Raw genomic sequence first — 17,863 nt, forward strand, 5'->3', positions numbered from 1 at the left:
CAACGTCAACAGTGAAGAGGCGACTCCTATCTGGTTGCTGATAATGGGCCTCTGTACGCCTATGTAGATATTCCATTAAAAAATCTGCTATTTACAGCTACAATAGTAATTTACAACATTAACAATGTCTACACTGTGTTTCTGATCAATTTGATGTTATTTTAATGGACAAAATGTTTTGCTTTTCTTTCAAAAACAAGTACATTTCTAAGTGACCCCAAAGTTTTGAACGCTAGTGTATATATTAAATAAATATTGAAAGATAAATGGCATCGACATAGAATTTAATGCAAAATAGAACATATTGGAGAAAGCACTCGCCAATTGTCACACCCTGACCATAGTTTGCTTTGTATGTTTCTATGTTTTGTTTGGTCAGGGTGTGATATGAGTGGGCATTCTATGTTTCATGTCTAGTTTGTCTAGTTCTATGTTTGGCCTGATATGGTTCTCAATCAGAGGCAGGTGTGAGTCATTGTCTCTGATTGGGAACCATATTTAGGTAGCCTGTTTGGTGTTGGGTTTTGTGGGTGATTGTTCCTGTTTTGTGTTAGTTTGCACCAGTTTAGGCTGTTTCGGGTTTCGCAGTACGGTTATTGATTCGTGTTTCCTTTGTCTCATTAAACATGAATCTCAATAGCCACGCCGCATTTTGGTCCGACTCTCCTTCACATAAAGAAAGCCGTTAAACCAATACAGTATTGCCATACAGTGAAAGTACTGCCATAAAGGCCTAATATCAGATTTAAGGCGATCTTTGTACACATTGTTCAAATTTTACACATGTAACGTTTCCAAAATGGGATAGTATTGTATATGTAACGTTATGCCCCCTTGTGAGTTAATAGTATTGCATGCTGTAGCAGGCTATATAAAGAGGAAGCCCTCCATTGACCGATTCAGTTCGTTGTAACATCTCGTCTGGACAGGTCACCGTCGTTAGTAAGTTAATGTTACTTAGTTGATTAGCCAGCTAACTTAGCTAGTTCATTCTCACAAAAGTGAGAACTGCTCTAGATTGGAAATTTACATTAATGAGTGTAAAGCCATGTTGGCTAATCAGAAAAAATATACAATATATGAGACAGAATATAGTTCAGGAAATATGGGGGTTCCTCGATGAACCCCACCTCCTAAGAAGTTCTTTGAAGAACTGTTTGGGACTGTTTTTCATTGCGAAGAACCCTAAGGTTCTTTGGGGATCTTTGAGGATTTTAGAAGAACTCCAGTTGAACCCATCATTTTATGAGCGCAGTAAGGTCAATCACTCTTAAGGACCACTCCCAGACAGTCCAAGCAAAATTCTTGCTTGCGAAATAGTTTTTTTTGTATTTTTTGTTTATTTTTGACCATTTTAATGAAAAAAAAAACAGTAAGGCACTTAATTGTTACCCAGAAATTATTTAATATTGAGATAAAAACGTCTGAATGCCATGTGTGCCCCTGACATTTGGAAAGGTAAAACGAAATTCATGCATGTTATTTTGTTTAAAAAATGTTGCATAAATAACATATTGGTTTACAATTGTGATTAAATAGAATCATTTGTGTGTGTGTGTGTGTGTGTGTGTGTGTGTGTGTGTGTGTGTGTGTGTGTGTGTGTGTGTGTGTGTGTGTGTGTGTGTGTGTGTGTGTGTGTGTGTGTGTGTGTGTGTAGAAGCCTCTGTGATCTCATTAGTTAATCTCTGCCATAGCCCGTATTGATTATTAACATCCTTGAAATACAAAAAAATTCAATTTTGAGGTGAAAGGGATTAAAGACCTTTGGCTCTGTACATACTGAAGTTGTACAACTGATGTACAACACGTCTGGCACAACTGTTGTGATACAACAGAGTTTGTCTGATCTAATTACACAAGTGTTGTGGAGACACTGCACAATGGTTGTGTAAACATTTTGTGTGCAGACAAACTCTCCATTGTATCAGAAAAATATCAGTTGTACCTCAGCTGTTCAACCTGAGTGTGTATGGGGTCTTTGTGGGTGGGGGGAAGCTGCATATCCTCATGCCTCTAATCCCTATCACCTCAAAGATACAAACCTCAGAGTTAAGGACTAACTGGTCTACCAAATGTTGTTGTTGAACTACGATATTTATTAAACACAAAAAAAATGGTCTTCTGTAGGCTAGATAAATGTAGATAAGGTCTTACTGTATGATCAAGATGGGACCCCTTTAAGTTGTCTTCAATGTCACTTACAAGTGGGAATAGGGGAAAGGAGTCCTAAGCATGACTTTTGAAGGAAGTATCCCTGTTGTGTTTAAAACATTTAATGATTGTAAGCCTAGTAAAACTATATGCGGTTTTGAATAGAAATAAGAAATGTGAAATCGATTTGAATATGGATGAAGCAAATCCTTGATGGTGTTTCTGTTGTATTTTTTAATACCATTCATTGTTATACAGTGGTGATATAGAGGTGCTAACAATTTTAGCACTTTCTCTGTCAATCTAGTAGCAGAGCTTTCATAGGCTGGGCCATAGGCTGGGGGTGGAGCCAAGCTTTGGGGGTTGTTCAGTTTGCATGTAATGCAGGACAGTTCTTCAATTAGCATGGGACATGTCTCAAGAGGGGAAGAGAGGGAGAGGGTCTCATGCTTATCCTGCCCCCTTTCCTGCAGTGGCGCTGCACAGCTGAGAGAGAGAGAATTAGAGAGGCAGCTGAGAGAAAGAGAGTTAGAGAGGGAGAGAGAGAATGAGATAGGGGTTGGTTAAAAAAACACTCAACCAGAGGCTTTCTCTTCATTAGTCCCTTTATCCAACTGGAATAAATTGCTTGCAGGACACATGTGGTAGCTGCATCTTTGTGTGTGTGAATGTTGTTATTTTCTTTCTTCTCCGCTGTACGTCTGTCCTCGGTCTCTCACTCGCTCTCTCTACCCCTCCCATCATCTCAGTCACCCAGACACAGACACACGCACAATCTCGCGCAGTGGGCACGCGCGCACACACACACTCTCTTTCTTGAGGTTCTGGGAGCAGCGGCAGCTGCGGTGTTTGGCGTTGAAATACATTGGCCGTTGACTGGAGTTAGCTGCAGCTCTGTTGGTTGAATGAATGGATGATATAACGAGCCTTTTAGGATTGGATTCTCGTATTGGATTTTCACGAGAGAGGAGGATATCTATTCTGGGATTTGTTTTATTTATATGCGCTCCATTCTATGCGCCTTTTTTTTCTCCCCACCCTTTCCAGGTGTGGTGTCGTCGAGGACGAGCGGGTCTTGCGCGGTGGATTTGGCCTCCGCTACACTCTGCAATCTGTAGAGATTTTCAGTGGAGGTCAGGGTAAAGGGCGCTATTATTTCTCTTTTTTTTCCTCAAAGGGGGGCTCTTTTGTTTTCCGTTTTCCGCCTATAGCTCCCATGGTGAATTGAGCTATTGTCGGAGAACAGCCTCTACAGCTAAACTGCCGATTCTCTACCCATCTATTCCCTATCCACCCCCTCCCCCAATTCCCCTCCCCCAATTCCCCTCCACACCAAAAAAACTACATTCACCTGAACCAACCCCCTCCAACCTTCCTTTCCCACACCTCCATCTCTACTCGCCATCCTCCCTCCTTGCTTCCCATGCCCCATTTTCTTCATCCTTACCCCTGCCACCCCCTCCCCTTCCGCAGCATAGCGGCTACGTAATGCGCCTCCCGACGCATGCGAACAGGGATGCTACAAATGGTGGTTCGGACTGATCGCTGACATAAAAAAGGGTGATGCCTGGCGCAACCACCACCGCCGCAATGGATCAGCCCGGGAAAACGCAGCAGATGCCAATCCACCGCAGTCTGGATTGAGAGGCGGCTGTAGTAGCTTGCCTGTGGATGTGAATGACTAAACGTGCGTGTGTGTGTATGCAAGCGTGCACGCTGGTCCTCCGTCATGTCTCTCGCCTGATCCCTTGCACGGGGCGACCCTGCTGATGTGGGGGAGGCACTAAGCCTCAGGTTGGCCTCCCCCCGAACCCAGTAGTAGCCCCCGTGGCAGGCCGCTTGCCCCTGGGGTCGCTATGAAGAATACCCGCAGCACCAACCTGCGGCGGGCCTGGCCCAGTTCGGACCTGTCCGAGCGGCTGCCGGAGCGCACCCGCTCCCGGAGCGAGAAGGACTTCCGTCTCCAGCAGAAACACCACCACACTCCCCCTCCTCCACCCCACATCTCACCAGGCCCCCCCCAGGGCTACCAAATGCCAGGTGAGTCTGACAGCAACCCCCACCACAACCACTACCATCCCTAACTCACAATTTTCTCCGATGTTGGCAAGCGTGTGTAAAGTTGTATGTGAGGGTTAGTAACGTCTTGGTTTCTTCCAAGACAACATGATACCAAGTCAACTAGGGGGTATCTATTGATATGGAATATGTGAGAACAAAGGGTAGTTTGTGAGCGTCTGTGTTCTGTAATGTGATTTTTTTATATTTAAAAAAAAGTTGAAGTAACATAGTTAAAGGGTAAAGACAATATTGGAATTGAATAGTCCCAGGCAAGGATATTGCATCATGGCGGTTGATTATTTATAAATTAGAACGTTAATATTAGTATTTAGTACAACCAAGGGCTGAAAAGGGAAGCAATGGGATGCTGTTGGAGCTAAATCTTTGAAATCCTCTCATCACAGGTTTTTCTTTCCCCTTGATTCATGGGTTGAGCCGTAAGGGATCTGCATATCAAATCAAATTTTATTTGTCACATACACATGGTTAGCAGATGTTAATGCGAGTGTAGAGAAATGTTTGTGCTTCTAGTTCCGACAATGCAGTAATAACCAACGAGTAATCTAGCTAACAATTCCAAAACTACTACCTTATACACACAAGTGTAAAGGGACAAAGAATATGTACATAAAGATATATGAATGAGTGATGGTACAGAGCGGCATAGGCAAGATGCAGTACAGTATATCGAGTACAGTATATACATGAGATGAGTATGTAAACAAAGTGACATAGTTTAAAGTGGCTAGTCATACATGTATTACATAAAGATGTAGTAGATTATATAGAGTACAGTATATACGTATACATATGAGATAAATAATGTAGGGTATGTAAACATTATATTAAGTAGAATTGTTTAAAGTGGCTAATGATATATTTTAAATCAATTCCCATCAATTCCCATTATTAAAGTGGCTGGAGTTGAGTCAGTGTGTTGGCAGCAGCCACTCAATGTTAGTGGTGGCTGTTTAACAGTCTGATGGCCTTGAGATAGAAGCTGTTTTTCAGTCTCTCGGTCCCAGCTTTGATGCACCTGTACTGATCTCGCCTTTTGGATGATAGCGGGGTGAACAGGCAGTGGCTCGGGTGGTTGTTGTCCTTGATGATCTTTATGGCCTTCCTGTGACATCGGGTGGTGTAGGTGTCCTGGAGGGCAGGTAGTTTGCCCCCGGTGATGCGTTGTGCAGACCTCACTACCCTCTGGAGAGCCTTACGGTTGTGGGCGGAGCAGTTGCCGTACCAGGCGGTGATACAGCCCAACAGGATGCTCTCGATTGTGTAACTGTAGAAGTTTGTGACTGCTTTTGGTGACAAGCCAAATTTCTTCAGCCTCCTGAGGTTGAGGAGGCGCTGCTGCGCCTTCTTCACGATGCTGTCTGTGTGGGTGGACCAATTCAGTTTGTCTGTGATGTGTACGCCAAGGAACTTAACTTACTACCCTCTCCACTACTGTTCCATCGATGTGGATAGGGGGTGTTCCCTCTGCTGTTTCCTGAAGTCCACAATCATCTCCTTAGTTTTGTTGACGTTGAGTGTGAGGTTATTTTCCTGACACCACACTCCGAGGGCCCTCACCTCCTCCCTGTAGGCCGTCTCATCGTTGTTGGTAATCAAGCCTACCACTGTTGTGTCGTCCGCAAACATGATGATTGAGTTGGAGGCGTGCATGGCCACGCAGTCGTGGGTGAACAGGGAGTACAGGAGAGGGCTCAGAACGCACCCTTGTGGGGCCCCAGTGTTGAGGATCAGCGGGGTGAAACTGTTGTTACCTACCCTCACCACTTGGGGGCGGCCCGTCAGGAAGTCCAGTACCCAGTTGCACAGGGTGGGGTCGAGACCCAGGGTCTCGAGCTTGATGACGAGTTTGGAGGGTACTATGGTGTTAAATGCTGAGCTGTAGTCGATGAACAGCATTCTCACATAGGTATTCCTCTTGTCCAGATGGGTTAGGGCAGTGTGCAGTGTGGTTGAGATTGCATCGTCTGTGGACCTATTTGGGCGGTAAGCAAATTGGAGTGGGTCTAGGGTGTCAGGTAGGGTGGAGGTGATATGGTCCTTGACTCGTCTCTCAAAGCACTTAATTATGAGGGAAGTGAGTGCTATGGGGCGGTAGTCGTTTAGCTCAGTTACCTTAGCTTTCTTGGGAACAGGCACAATGGTGGCCCTCTTGAAGCATGTGGGAACAGCAGACTGGGATCGGGACTGATTGAATATGTCCGTAAACACACCCGCCAGCTGGTCTGCGCATGCTTTGAGGGCGCGGCCGGGGATGCCGTCTGGGCCTGCAGCCTTGCGAGGGTTAACACGTTTAAATGTTTTACTCACCTCGGCTGCAGTGAAGGAGAGTCCGCATGTTTTGGTTGCGGGCCATGTCAGTGGCACTGTATTGTCCTCAAAGCGGGCATTTTTTAAAATTTAGTCTGCCTGGAAGCAAGGCATCCTGGTCCGTGACTGGGCTGGTTTTCTTTTAGTTATCCGTGATTGACTGTAGACCCTGTCACATACTTCTTGTGTCTGAGCCGTTGAATTGCGATTCTACTTTGTCTCTATACTGACGCTTAGCTTGTTTGATTGCCTTGCGGAGGGAATAGCTACACTGTTTGTATTCGGTCATGTTTCCGGTCACCTTGCCCTGATTAAAAGCAGTGGTTCGCGCTTTCAGTTTCACACGAATGCTGCCATCAATCCACGGTTTCTGGTTTCGGAATGTTTTAATCGTTGCTATGGGAACGACATCTTCAACGCACGTTCTAATGAACTCGCTCACCGAATCAGCGTATTCGTCAATGTTGTTGTTTGACGCAATACGAAACATATCCCAGTCCACGTGATGGAAGCAGTCTTGGAGCGTGGAATCAATCCATATGTCATGCATGTTTCTGAGAGATGCTTGTCCATCTAGTATTGTTGTGTGAAGTGTCAGATAGGACTGTGATTTGGGGTATAAGTGAAAATGTAGTTTATGGTCTCTGTTGTTAATGACACCGTGGTACATTTTAAAGGGACATTTCAGCTAAATTGCATATTTAGATGTTTTGTTTCCTTACCTTCAAAGCAGTCTATGTACAAGGATTTACGATCCACACGTTGCTTTTGTTTATCCTCCCCCGTTTAGAATATTTTAAATTTAATATGGAAGTCATCCCAAAGTAATTTAAAACCAAGTCATTGTTGTGCAATACAATTAATTTTGAGATGTTTTGGCATGAAATATAAAATATTCTAAACGGGGAGTTTGATTTTCATTGGCGTGACTTGTTTAAGTTGTAATGTTTCATCACAGACTAACCAGCTACATGATCTCCTTGCTTGACAAGCTAGCTAATTTATTAGCCAACATCAGCGACCTATACTGAACAAAAATAAAAACGCAACATGTGAAGTGTTGGTCCAATGTTTCATGAGCTGAAATAAAAGATCCCAGAAATGTTACAAAAAGCTTATTTCTCTCAAATGTTGTGCACAAATTTGTTTACATCCCTGTTAGTGAGCATCTCTCATTTGCCAAGATAATCCATGCACCTAACAGGTGTAGCATATCAAAAAGCTGATTAAACAACATGATCATTACATAGGTGCACCTTGTGCTGGGGACAATCAAAGGCCACTCTAAAATGTGCAGTTTTGTCACACAACACAATGCCACAGATGTCTCAAGTTTTGAGGAAGCGTGCAATTGGCATGCTGACTGCATGAATGTCCACCAGAGCTGTTGCCAGAGAATTGAATGCTCATTTCTCTACCATAAGCTGCCTCTAATGTTGTTTTAGAGAATTTAGCAGTACGTCCAAACAGCCCCACAACCGCAGACCATATGTAACCACGCCAGCCCAAGAACTCCACATCCGGCTTCTTCACCTGCGGGATCGTCTGAGACCAGCCACTTGGACAGCTGATGAAACTGTGGGTTTGCACAACCAAATAATTTCTGCAGGGATTTCTAAGGGAAGCTCATCTGCGTGCTCGTCGTCCTTACCAGAGTCTTGACCTGGCTGCAGTTTGGCATTGTAACCGACTTCAGTGGGCAAATGTTCACCTTCGATGGCCACTGGCATGCTGCAGATGAATCAAGGATGAATCCCGGTTTCAACTATATTGGGGAGATGGCAGACAGCATGTATGGCATCGTGTAGGCGAGCAGTTCGCTGATATCAACATTGTGAACAGAGTGCCCCGTGTTGCTGTGGGATTATGGTATGAGCTGGCATGAACTACGAACAACAAACAAAATAGCATTTTATCGATGTTTGAATGCACAGAGATACCGTTACAAGATCCTGAGGCCCATTGTCATGCCATTCATCCGCCGCCATCACATGTTTCAACATGATAATTTATGGCCTAATGTCGTAAGGATCTGTACACAATTCCTGGAAGCTGAAAATGTCCCACTTTTCCGTGGCCTGCATTCTCCCCAAACTTATCATCCATTGAACATGTTTGGGATGCTCTGGATTAATGACAACTGGAACCTGTATGATTACTTCGCTCCTACCGTCCTTGAAGTAATCACAGATTTGAATTGGTTGGATCTGTGAAAGTAATAGGATGGCACCTTACTTACTTATTTGTGTGTACCTCTAGAAAACAAGGAAGTAAGGATGCATTTCTAAAATATTCAAACAAGTTTCTGGTGGTTCCTGTCCTCTAAGCAAAATATAGTTGACAATACAATAAAAAGCCGTCTATGTCTGACATTTAAGTCACGTTCATTTTCAGTTCTATGTGAAATAGTTTTAAATATGTATTTTACAGACGTTAAAATGACAACTCTGCCAGACTTTCTATTGACATCCAGTTTAAGAATGAAGTGAACGTTTTAAAATTTCGCCTTTAGAGAGATTCAATTATGGAATTTGAATTATTGCACTTATGTTAGCCTTTTTAAAAGCTTTTGAGCTGACAGTGATCATGTTCAATTGGTCAAGTCAAGGCCAGTCCATTTGGGACTAAATGGACCAAACATAGATAACTATTTTTGGGCCAAATCAAGGCCAGCCCATAAATCAACAACCCAATAAAGGCCAGGGTGGACCAACCTAATTTCAACCAATAATCAATGTGCCAGTCTGTACTCACTTGGTGGGTGGAGATGGGTGATCTGTAGAATCAGAAAGCCAAACCAGCAATTAGGTAGGTGAATGTTTTAGGGATCAACTACGAATCTCATTGGATTGTTCTTGAATAATTAATGACATGTAACGGGATGAATTTGAATAAGTGACATATGATAATCAACTTTTACTCACAGAACTTTCGTAAGATTTACATTTTTAGAGAAGAACATCTTTGACAGGGTTTCCCACCCCTGTCAACTGATTGTTGTTAGCTGATTCAGATTTTAAAAAGTCCACAAAATCATAGAGGAAATAAGAACTATACTATTCCCTTTTTAGTTGTAGAAAGAGGCCTACCTTTCACACCAAAATCTGGGTCATAACTACGTCAACTCTAACCCAGAATTTTGTGTGGCCTAGTTGACCCCATTCATACTAGCCTCAGCTCCCAGGTTTCGCTCATGTTGTTCTTAAAAACCTGGGGAAGTTTGTATTGAAGAGTAGGTATGAGTGGTGCGCTGCTTGCTTGTTGCTGCTGGCTGATTGGTTGTGAATAGATGTAATTTTTCAAAAACAACCACCACCCTATCCATTCTTCAGAACTGCAAATTATCCAGAGTAAGCTACAGTGCTAGCAAGCTATTATTTATGCAATTTCACTACTCCACGTCGGCTCCAGAGAATATTATTGACTATTTGGTTTCCAATCTCCCGCCTGGTTCACCCTCTAATCCTCTGACTGACAATAACTTTCAGAGGCTTTCAGTCCAAAGGTATCGCTCTCTGTGGCTGACCTGAGGAAAACTCTAAAAAGAGTGGATACTGGGGCCTCCCGGGTGGCACAGTGGTCTAAGGCACTGTATCGCAGTGTGCGACCAGGGACTCTGGGTTCGTGCCCAGGCTCTGATGCAGCCAGTTGCGACCGGGAGGTCCATGGGGCAACACACAATTGGCCTAGCGTTGGCCGGGTTAGATGGGGGTTTGGCCCGGGAGGGATATCCTTTTCTCATCGCGCACTAGTGACTCCTGTGGCGGGCCGGGCGCAGTGCATGCTGACCAGGTCGCTAAGCGTATGGTTGGGTTAGATGTGCGCTGCAGTAAGAAGCAGTGAGGCTTGGTTGGGTTGTGGTTTTGGGGACGCATGGCTCTTGACCTTCGTCTCTCCCGAGCTCGTACGGGAGTTGTAGCGATGAGACAAGACAGTAAAGACTAACAATTCGAAACCATGAAATTGGGGAGAAAAAGGGGGTAATTTTTTAAATATATTTTCTAAAGCCCAGATGGCTTGGTGTGCTGACCAGACCAAATCCAACTTCAACCTGTCCCAGGCTGTAGTCCCCACTTGCTTCAGGGAGACCGCCATCATCCCAGTGCCCAAATTACTATTGCCCCGTCGCACTCACCCCTGGCATGATGAAGTGCTTCGAGAGGCTGGTCAGGGCCTACATCAAGGCCAGCATGCCAGGTACACTGGACCAAATTCAATTTGCTTAGCGCTCAAACAGATCCAATGTAAATAGTCCGGGTGGCTATTTGATTAATTGTTCAGCAGTCTTATGGCTTGGGGGTAGAAGTTGTTAATTTTTTATTTTTTTTTAATTTTACCTTTATTTTACTAGGCAAGTCAGTTAAGAACAAATTCTTATTTTCAATGACTGCCTAGGAACAGTGGGTTAACTGCCTGTTCAGGTTAAGGGGCGGTATGCGAATTGGAGTGGTCTAGGGTATCCGGGAGGATGCTGTTGATGTGAGCCATGACCAGCCTTTCAAAGTGACTAGTGGTCCATGTCTATGTACATAGCCAAGCTATGGTTGCGTTTCAATACCCCTCTCCATAAGTGTGCACTTCTACACTCCCCATCATGGATCTAAAAGCATTGGACTGGTGAAGGAATAGGCTGGATAGGTTTCCACTATTGTTCTCACACCAGACCACTCCTTTTTAAATCATTGAGGAGACACTTAAGATGGGGACACTTAAGATGAGGCAAGGTACTTTAGATGGCCATGCTGGGTATAATACACAGAGGCCATAAAATAACAACAATCTGAAACTATTCAATGAGAAATATTAAAATACATTGCCCTCAAAGTATTCACACCCCTTCACTTTTTCCCCACATTTAGTTGTTACAGCCTGAATTTGAAATGGATTAAATTGAGATGTGTGTCACTAACCTACACACTATACCCCATAATGTCAAAGTGCAATTATGTTTTAAAATGTTTTTATAAATCCATTAAAAATTAAAAGCTGAAATGTCTTGAGTGAATAAGTATTCACCCCCTTTGTTATTGCAAGCCTTAAAGTTCAGGAGTACAAATTTGCATGGACTTACTCTGTGTGCAATAATTGTATTTAAACAGAATAGAGCTAAGCATAGGCAAAATCCTAAAGGAAAACCTGGTTCAGTCTGCTTTCCAACAGACATTGGGAGACAAATTTACCTTTCAGCAGGACAATAACCTAAATCAAAAGGCCAAATATACACTGAAATTGCTTACCAAGATGACAGTTATGACTTAAATCGGGCTTGAAAATCTATTGCAAGACTTGAAATTGGCTGTGAAAGCTTGACAGAGCTTGAAGAATTTAACAAATAACAATGTGCAAATATTTCACAATCCAGGTGTGCAAAGCCCTTAAAGACTTACCCAGAAAGACTCACAGCTGTAATTGCTGCCCATGGTGAATCTAATATGTATTGACTCTGGGGTGTGAATACTTATGTAAATAAGATTTCTCTATTTCATTTTTTATCAATTTGCTATTTAATACATTTTTAATTCAGGCTGTAACACAATAAAATGTTGAATAAGTCAAGGGGTATGAATACTTTCTGAAGGCACTGTAAGCAATGCATAAGCAGATGTGCTTGTAATCTGTCTGTTTATCTTTGTGAAGTAGAGCTGGGCCCGGTTTCCCAAAAGCATCTGAAGGCTAAATGTTATTTCTGGCTCAATTCTTGGCTAGGACCGTGTGGACCTGGGCCCCAGCTGCATTTGAGGCGTGGGTAGAGAAATGAGGCCATGGTAGTGCTGTGGTGTTAGCCAGCCCTCTCTGTAGTAATATGTATAGAGGAGAGGGAGGAGGCTGCGTGAGTAAGCCCTTGTTCCCCGCCTCCAGTCAGCTGTTTGAGTTGTAGAAAATCAGTCAGCCACTAAGATGACGCCTCTTAAGCCTCTGGAACTGGTACCGTATATCTCTTTCTCTCTTATTCACTTCGGGCCAAATCCTAATTACAGTTACGTGCAACTCGAACTCTCATTCAAATATTCAAGTTACAGTACATCAATAAAGGATTTGTTGTCTCGCTCCACATTCATGTACTGAACTAGGCTAAACATAATCACCCTCATTCTGGCCATCCCAGATGCTGACGTGATTGACTAACCTCTGTAGGATTTCCTCAGGATGATTGTATAAAAAGGTAGCAGAGAGGAGCTTGACAGATGGAAGCACTAATAGCTCTCTCTTCTCTGCATTCTTCAAACATGGACTGTATACAGGCAGCGGAGTTGTCATTGTTGATGTTCTTAGTAATGACAATGCAAGAACCCACTTGTTACTGTACAAATTACGTTATTTTGCTTTTACGAGAAGCTGTAAATTCTATATGGCATCTGAAAAAATGAAGGAAATTTGGTCAAATGTGACAAGTGAATAATAGAAACACTGGTGTCCTGCCCGGCAAGAATAAATGAATGAATGTCAAGCTTAACTGCCCAGTTTTAGTCATTGGAACTGTGTTAGCATCAATTACCAGGTTTCCAACCATTTCTTGTGGATGAATTACCTGAAGCATGAAAAAATAGGCTGTGAAACAGGAAATGCCGGTACAATTTTATAAATGTCGACAATTTGTTCATTCGACATGGTGGGGTCTTTTTGGTACGTGGGAATTTAACAGAAAAATACATTTGTATTCGCACTACATCATCACGCACAGCCCGTATTGTTTAATGCAGATTTTTAAATATTCAGCCTGAAGATCTGTCGCCAATTGGATGGAAATTCAGCTAATATGGTGAAAATAGTTTTGTTCTTCCAGTTTTCGTCACTAGCTAGTTTTCCACCCACAAAAAGATATGTGCATTTACCAGCAGTGGTGTGTTTCAATTAAACTGGCTTGTTGCGAATAGCAAGCTGTGTGTAATGAATAAATACTTTAAAAAAATACATTGTCCTATAACTTTTCATTTATTGAATAAAAACAGAAGTTTTGTATTTCTATCCCATGTTGTATTCTGTCAATGGTTTTGCCACAAAAAGCCTTGAGATAAATGGCAAATTTGCTAATGCACATGCACTCTTGCCAATAGCTCGCAAATATAGTGCAGAGGGTACATTTTGAGATTGTGGATTACAGAAACATAATATTTATTTTTCAATTGGCAGCCAAACACAAATGAAGCATACAAATTAAGACCCTTGATATTTATTGGAAATTAGTATCAAGCTCATCACCGTGCACTTTCATCACCATGTAAAGTTCATCATCATTTATTTAATCTGTAGCCTCATAAACTGCATTCTTTTCCAAGTCATAGTCAGTTGACCACATAGCATCACGTGACTGTAGTTTACTTGACAGTTGTTCTATTCTTTCAACAATACTCACCTGATCTATTTCACTGACAAAAAAATAATTCTTCCCTGTTGAATGTATATTGTTTTGTCGACATTTAGGGAAGTTTACTGACAATGTGTTTCCGTCAGGCCTAAAGTGATTTAAAAAATATTTTTTTATCCGACATGTACTTGACTCGCATAAAAATGGTTGAATGGAAACATGGTTATAGTCACATAAGCATTTGGTCCATTACCAATATATAATTGGGCTGCTGATACTGAGCAACACCAAGGATAAATAGTATTTATTGGTACACTATATAGACCAAACATTAGGATCACCTTCCTAATATTGAGTTGCATCCCTCCATTTTTGCCCTCAGAACATCCTCAATTTGTCGAAACCGTTCCATAGGGATGCTGGCCCATTTTGACTTCAATGCTTCCCCCAGTTGTATTTATTTGTATTTATTAGGGATCCCCATTAGCTTCTACCAAGGCAGCAGCTACTGTTCTTGGGGTCCAAACACATTAAGGCACTTATGTCACACACAAAACAAAATAGAAAACAGTACATAAAAAGACATTATTACACCACTATATATCTACAATACAAAATGTATAATACCACCATACAACAATATTACAATATACATGTGTGTTGAGTGCGTGTGCTAGCGTTTGTGTGCATATGCCTGTGTCTGTACCCGTGCGTCTGTGTGTCTCTTCACAGTACCCACTGTTCCATAAGGTGTATTTTTATCTGTTTTTAAATCGGATTCTATTTCTTGCATCAGTTACCTCATGTGGAATAGAGTTCCATGTAGTCATGGCTCTATGTAGTACTGTGTGCCTCCCATAGTCTGTACTGGACTTGGAATGTGAAGAGACTTCTGGTGTCTTGTATTGTGGGATATGCATGGGGATCTGTGCTGTGTGCTAGTAGTTGTCTAGTTGACTTCAATATTTTGTCTTGCCCATTCAACCTCTGAATGGCAAACATACACAATTCATGTCTCAATTGTCTCAAGGCTTAAAAACCCTAATTTAACTTTAATTTTGTCTCCTTCCCTTCACCCTTTATTTGGCTCCGAGTGGCGCAGTGGTCTAAGACACTGCATCATAGTGCAAGCGATCACTGCAGCACCTGGTTTGAATCTAGGCTGCATCACATCTTGGGAGTCCCGTAGGGCGGCGCACAATTGACCCAGTGTCGTCCGGGTTTGGCCGGGGTAGGCCTTCATTGTAAATTAGAATCTGTTCTTAACTGACTTTCCTAGTTAAATAAAGGTTAAATGAAAATATATATATTATTTACACTGACTGAAGTGGATTTAACAAATTACATCAATAAGGGATCATAGCTTTGAACTGGATTATCTTGGTCAGTCTACATCATGGAAAGAGCAGGTGTCCTCAATGTTTTGTATACGTGTGAAAATGTAGAGTTTCCATCAACTTTGCTCGAAAGCAATGTAAATATCAAAGAACTTCACCGTTCATGGGCAGAGTAGTGGGTGAAACCATCCACTTCAGAAAAAGGTGTGATATTTATCAAGTTTCCATTTATTATGTGTTGTCGAATTCATACAAATATTTACTGCAACTGTAGTAAGGTGGGCAATACAAGAGGTCTTCAGCTTGACCTTTTTTGTATTATTTTCCTTGAAAGAACAACTAGTGGGTTTTGAGTACTTCTCCACTATTTGGAAAGTTGGTCTGCCTGCTCTTCAGTCTGGGAGCAGGTTCGTGTCTCCTCCCTCTGTACATAAAAACAGTTTAAAACTGTATAACACAATAGTGTCTTTTGAAAACTGGTTAATATATCCCAAAGTCAATAGCGAATGGGATTATGTATATATTTATGTTGCCGTTAATGTATTTAAAACCTATTTAGGCAAGTTAACCAAGTGTTTGTTGGCTTAGCTATTTTTATTTAACATTTTATTTAACTAGGCAAGTCAGTTAAGAACAAATTCTTATTTACAATGACGGCCTACCCCGGCCAAACCCTAACGACACTGTGCCAATTGTGTGCCACCCTATGGGACTCCCAATCACGGCCGGTTGTGATACAGCCTGGAATCGAACCAGGGTCTGTAGTGACATCTCTAGCACTGAGCTGCAGTGCCTTAGACAACTGCTTGAGAGAATGTATGTGCATTACCGGTGGAGAGCTTTGAAAACTGGTGAATGCCGAACTTGATTGTGATTGGTTACACCTCCCTTGTCTTTGCGAGGACGAGTTCACTTAGAACCGGGCTCAGAGTTTTCATGCTTGGGTTTCTGAAGGCTCATGCTTTTTAATATGGTGGGATCTGGCTAAATGTGTGGTGAGAGAAGGCAGGGATATTTTATAGGGGAGAGTGGAGCTCAATTTATCCCAATCTCCCTTACAGATGATCACCTTTGTGCCTCTTTAATTGACATGACTTAAAAATGATAGCGCTATTATAACCATATGAAGCGATACTAGTTCTGGGAGGAGACTGCTGAGCTTTGCTACCATTCAGATTCGGTCAGTTACTGAATCCCGGGGCTATATTATGTAGGAATGCTGATCAGTTTTGCCTTTTAAATCATAGTGATTATAAGATTATTATGGACAAGAGGGACCTGATTCTAGATCAGCACTCCTACTCTGAGACCCACAGTTCATTCACTGACTAGTCAGTCTGTTTCTCCCTACTGCAGGTGATGTGTCTCCCATCAGCATGTCTCCTATCAGCCAGTCCCAGTTCATCCCACTGGGGGAGATCCTGTGTCTGGCTATCTCAGCCATGAACTCTGCTCGCAAGCCCGTCAGCCAGGAGGCGCTGATGGAACACCTCGCCACCTGCTTCCCAGGTACAGTAGCTACAGTGTGAAATGTATAGCGCTAGCGCAATTACGCAAGTCTACGGGTATGTTGAGGCTGTGTTGATTAGGCACAAAATGGAATAAACAAACTGAAATAGGGAGGCACTGCCTTGCCTTCTCCAATAAGTAACGTTCATTTTCATTTTCCATTGTGAAACATTTTTAAACACTCTGTTGCGTGCCCTAATTAACACAACCCCTGCAACCCCTTAAAAAACACACCACACACACACACACACACACACACACACACACACACACAATGTCCTTATGGTAGTGTATGCATTCATGGCCCATTTGATAGTTGTCGAGAGGCAGTTTGTTAAAGGCATTCAAAATCCCCTTCACTCATTCCAGGGTTCCACGCTGCAGCAGCGTTATATACTGAGCAAAAATATAAACGCAACATGCAACAATTTCAAAGGCTTTACTGAGTTACAGTTCATATAAGGAAATCAGTTCATTTAAATGAATAAATTAGGCACTAATATATGGATTTCACATGACCTGAGAATACAGATATGCATCTGTTGGTCACAGGTACCTTAAAGAAAAAAAAGGTAGAAGTGTGGATCAGAAAACCAGTCAGTATCTGGTGTGACACATCTCCTTCACATAGAGTTGATCAGGCTGTTGATTGTGGCCTGTGGAATGTTCTCTCACTCCTCTTCAATGGCTGTGTGAAGTTTCTGTATATTGGCGGGAACTGTTGTGCACGTCAATCCAAAGCATTCCAAACATGCTTAATTGGTGACATGTCGGGTGAGTATGTAGGCCATGGGAGATTTTCAGTTTCCAGGAATTGTGTACAGATCCTTGCTTTTTGGGCCATACATTATCATGCTGAAACATGAGGTGATGGCGGCGGATGAATGACACGACAATAGGCCACAGAATCTCATCACGGTATCTCTGTGATTCAAATGTATTTGTCACATGCGCCGAATACAACAGGTGTAGACCTTACAGTGAAATGCTTACTTACAAGCCCCTGACCAACAATGCAGTTTTAAGAAAAATACCTACAGAAAATAAGAAATAAAAGTAACAAATAATTAAAGAGCAGCAGTAAGATGACAATAGCGAAGCTATATACAAGGGGTACTGGTACAGAGTCAATGTGCGGGGGCACCGGTTGGTCAAGGTAATTGAGGTAATA

At 42.4% G+C, this 17,863-nt stretch overlaps 1 protein-coding gene across 1 annotated transcript in view; it reads left to right on the top strand.

Moving 5' to 3' along the window:
- Positions 1 to 2,958: 2,958 nt before the first annotated feature.
- The window catches only part of LOC135507822 (storkhead-box protein 2-like), a 43,741-nt gene continuing 28,836 nt past the window's right edge, over positions 2,959 to 17,863 (top strand). The window contains exons 1-2 of the mRNA XM_064927501.1: positions 2,959 to 4,191; positions 16,540 to 16,692. Coding sequence (XP_064783573.1) covers positions 4,008 to 4,191; positions 16,540 to 16,692 — 337 coding nt within the window. The 5' untranslated portion in view covers positions 2,959 to 4,007. The remainder of the gene's footprint in view (positions 4,192 to 16,539; positions 16,693 to 17,863) is intronic.

The sequence above is a fragment of the Oncorhynchus masou genome, chromosome 21 (genome assembly GCF_036934945.1).
Source record: "Oncorhynchus masou masou isolate Uvic2021 chromosome 21, UVic_Omas_1.1, whole genome shotgun sequence".
NCBI lineage: Eukaryota > Metazoa > Chordata > Actinopteri > Salmoniformes > Salmonidae > Oncorhynchus > Oncorhynchus masou.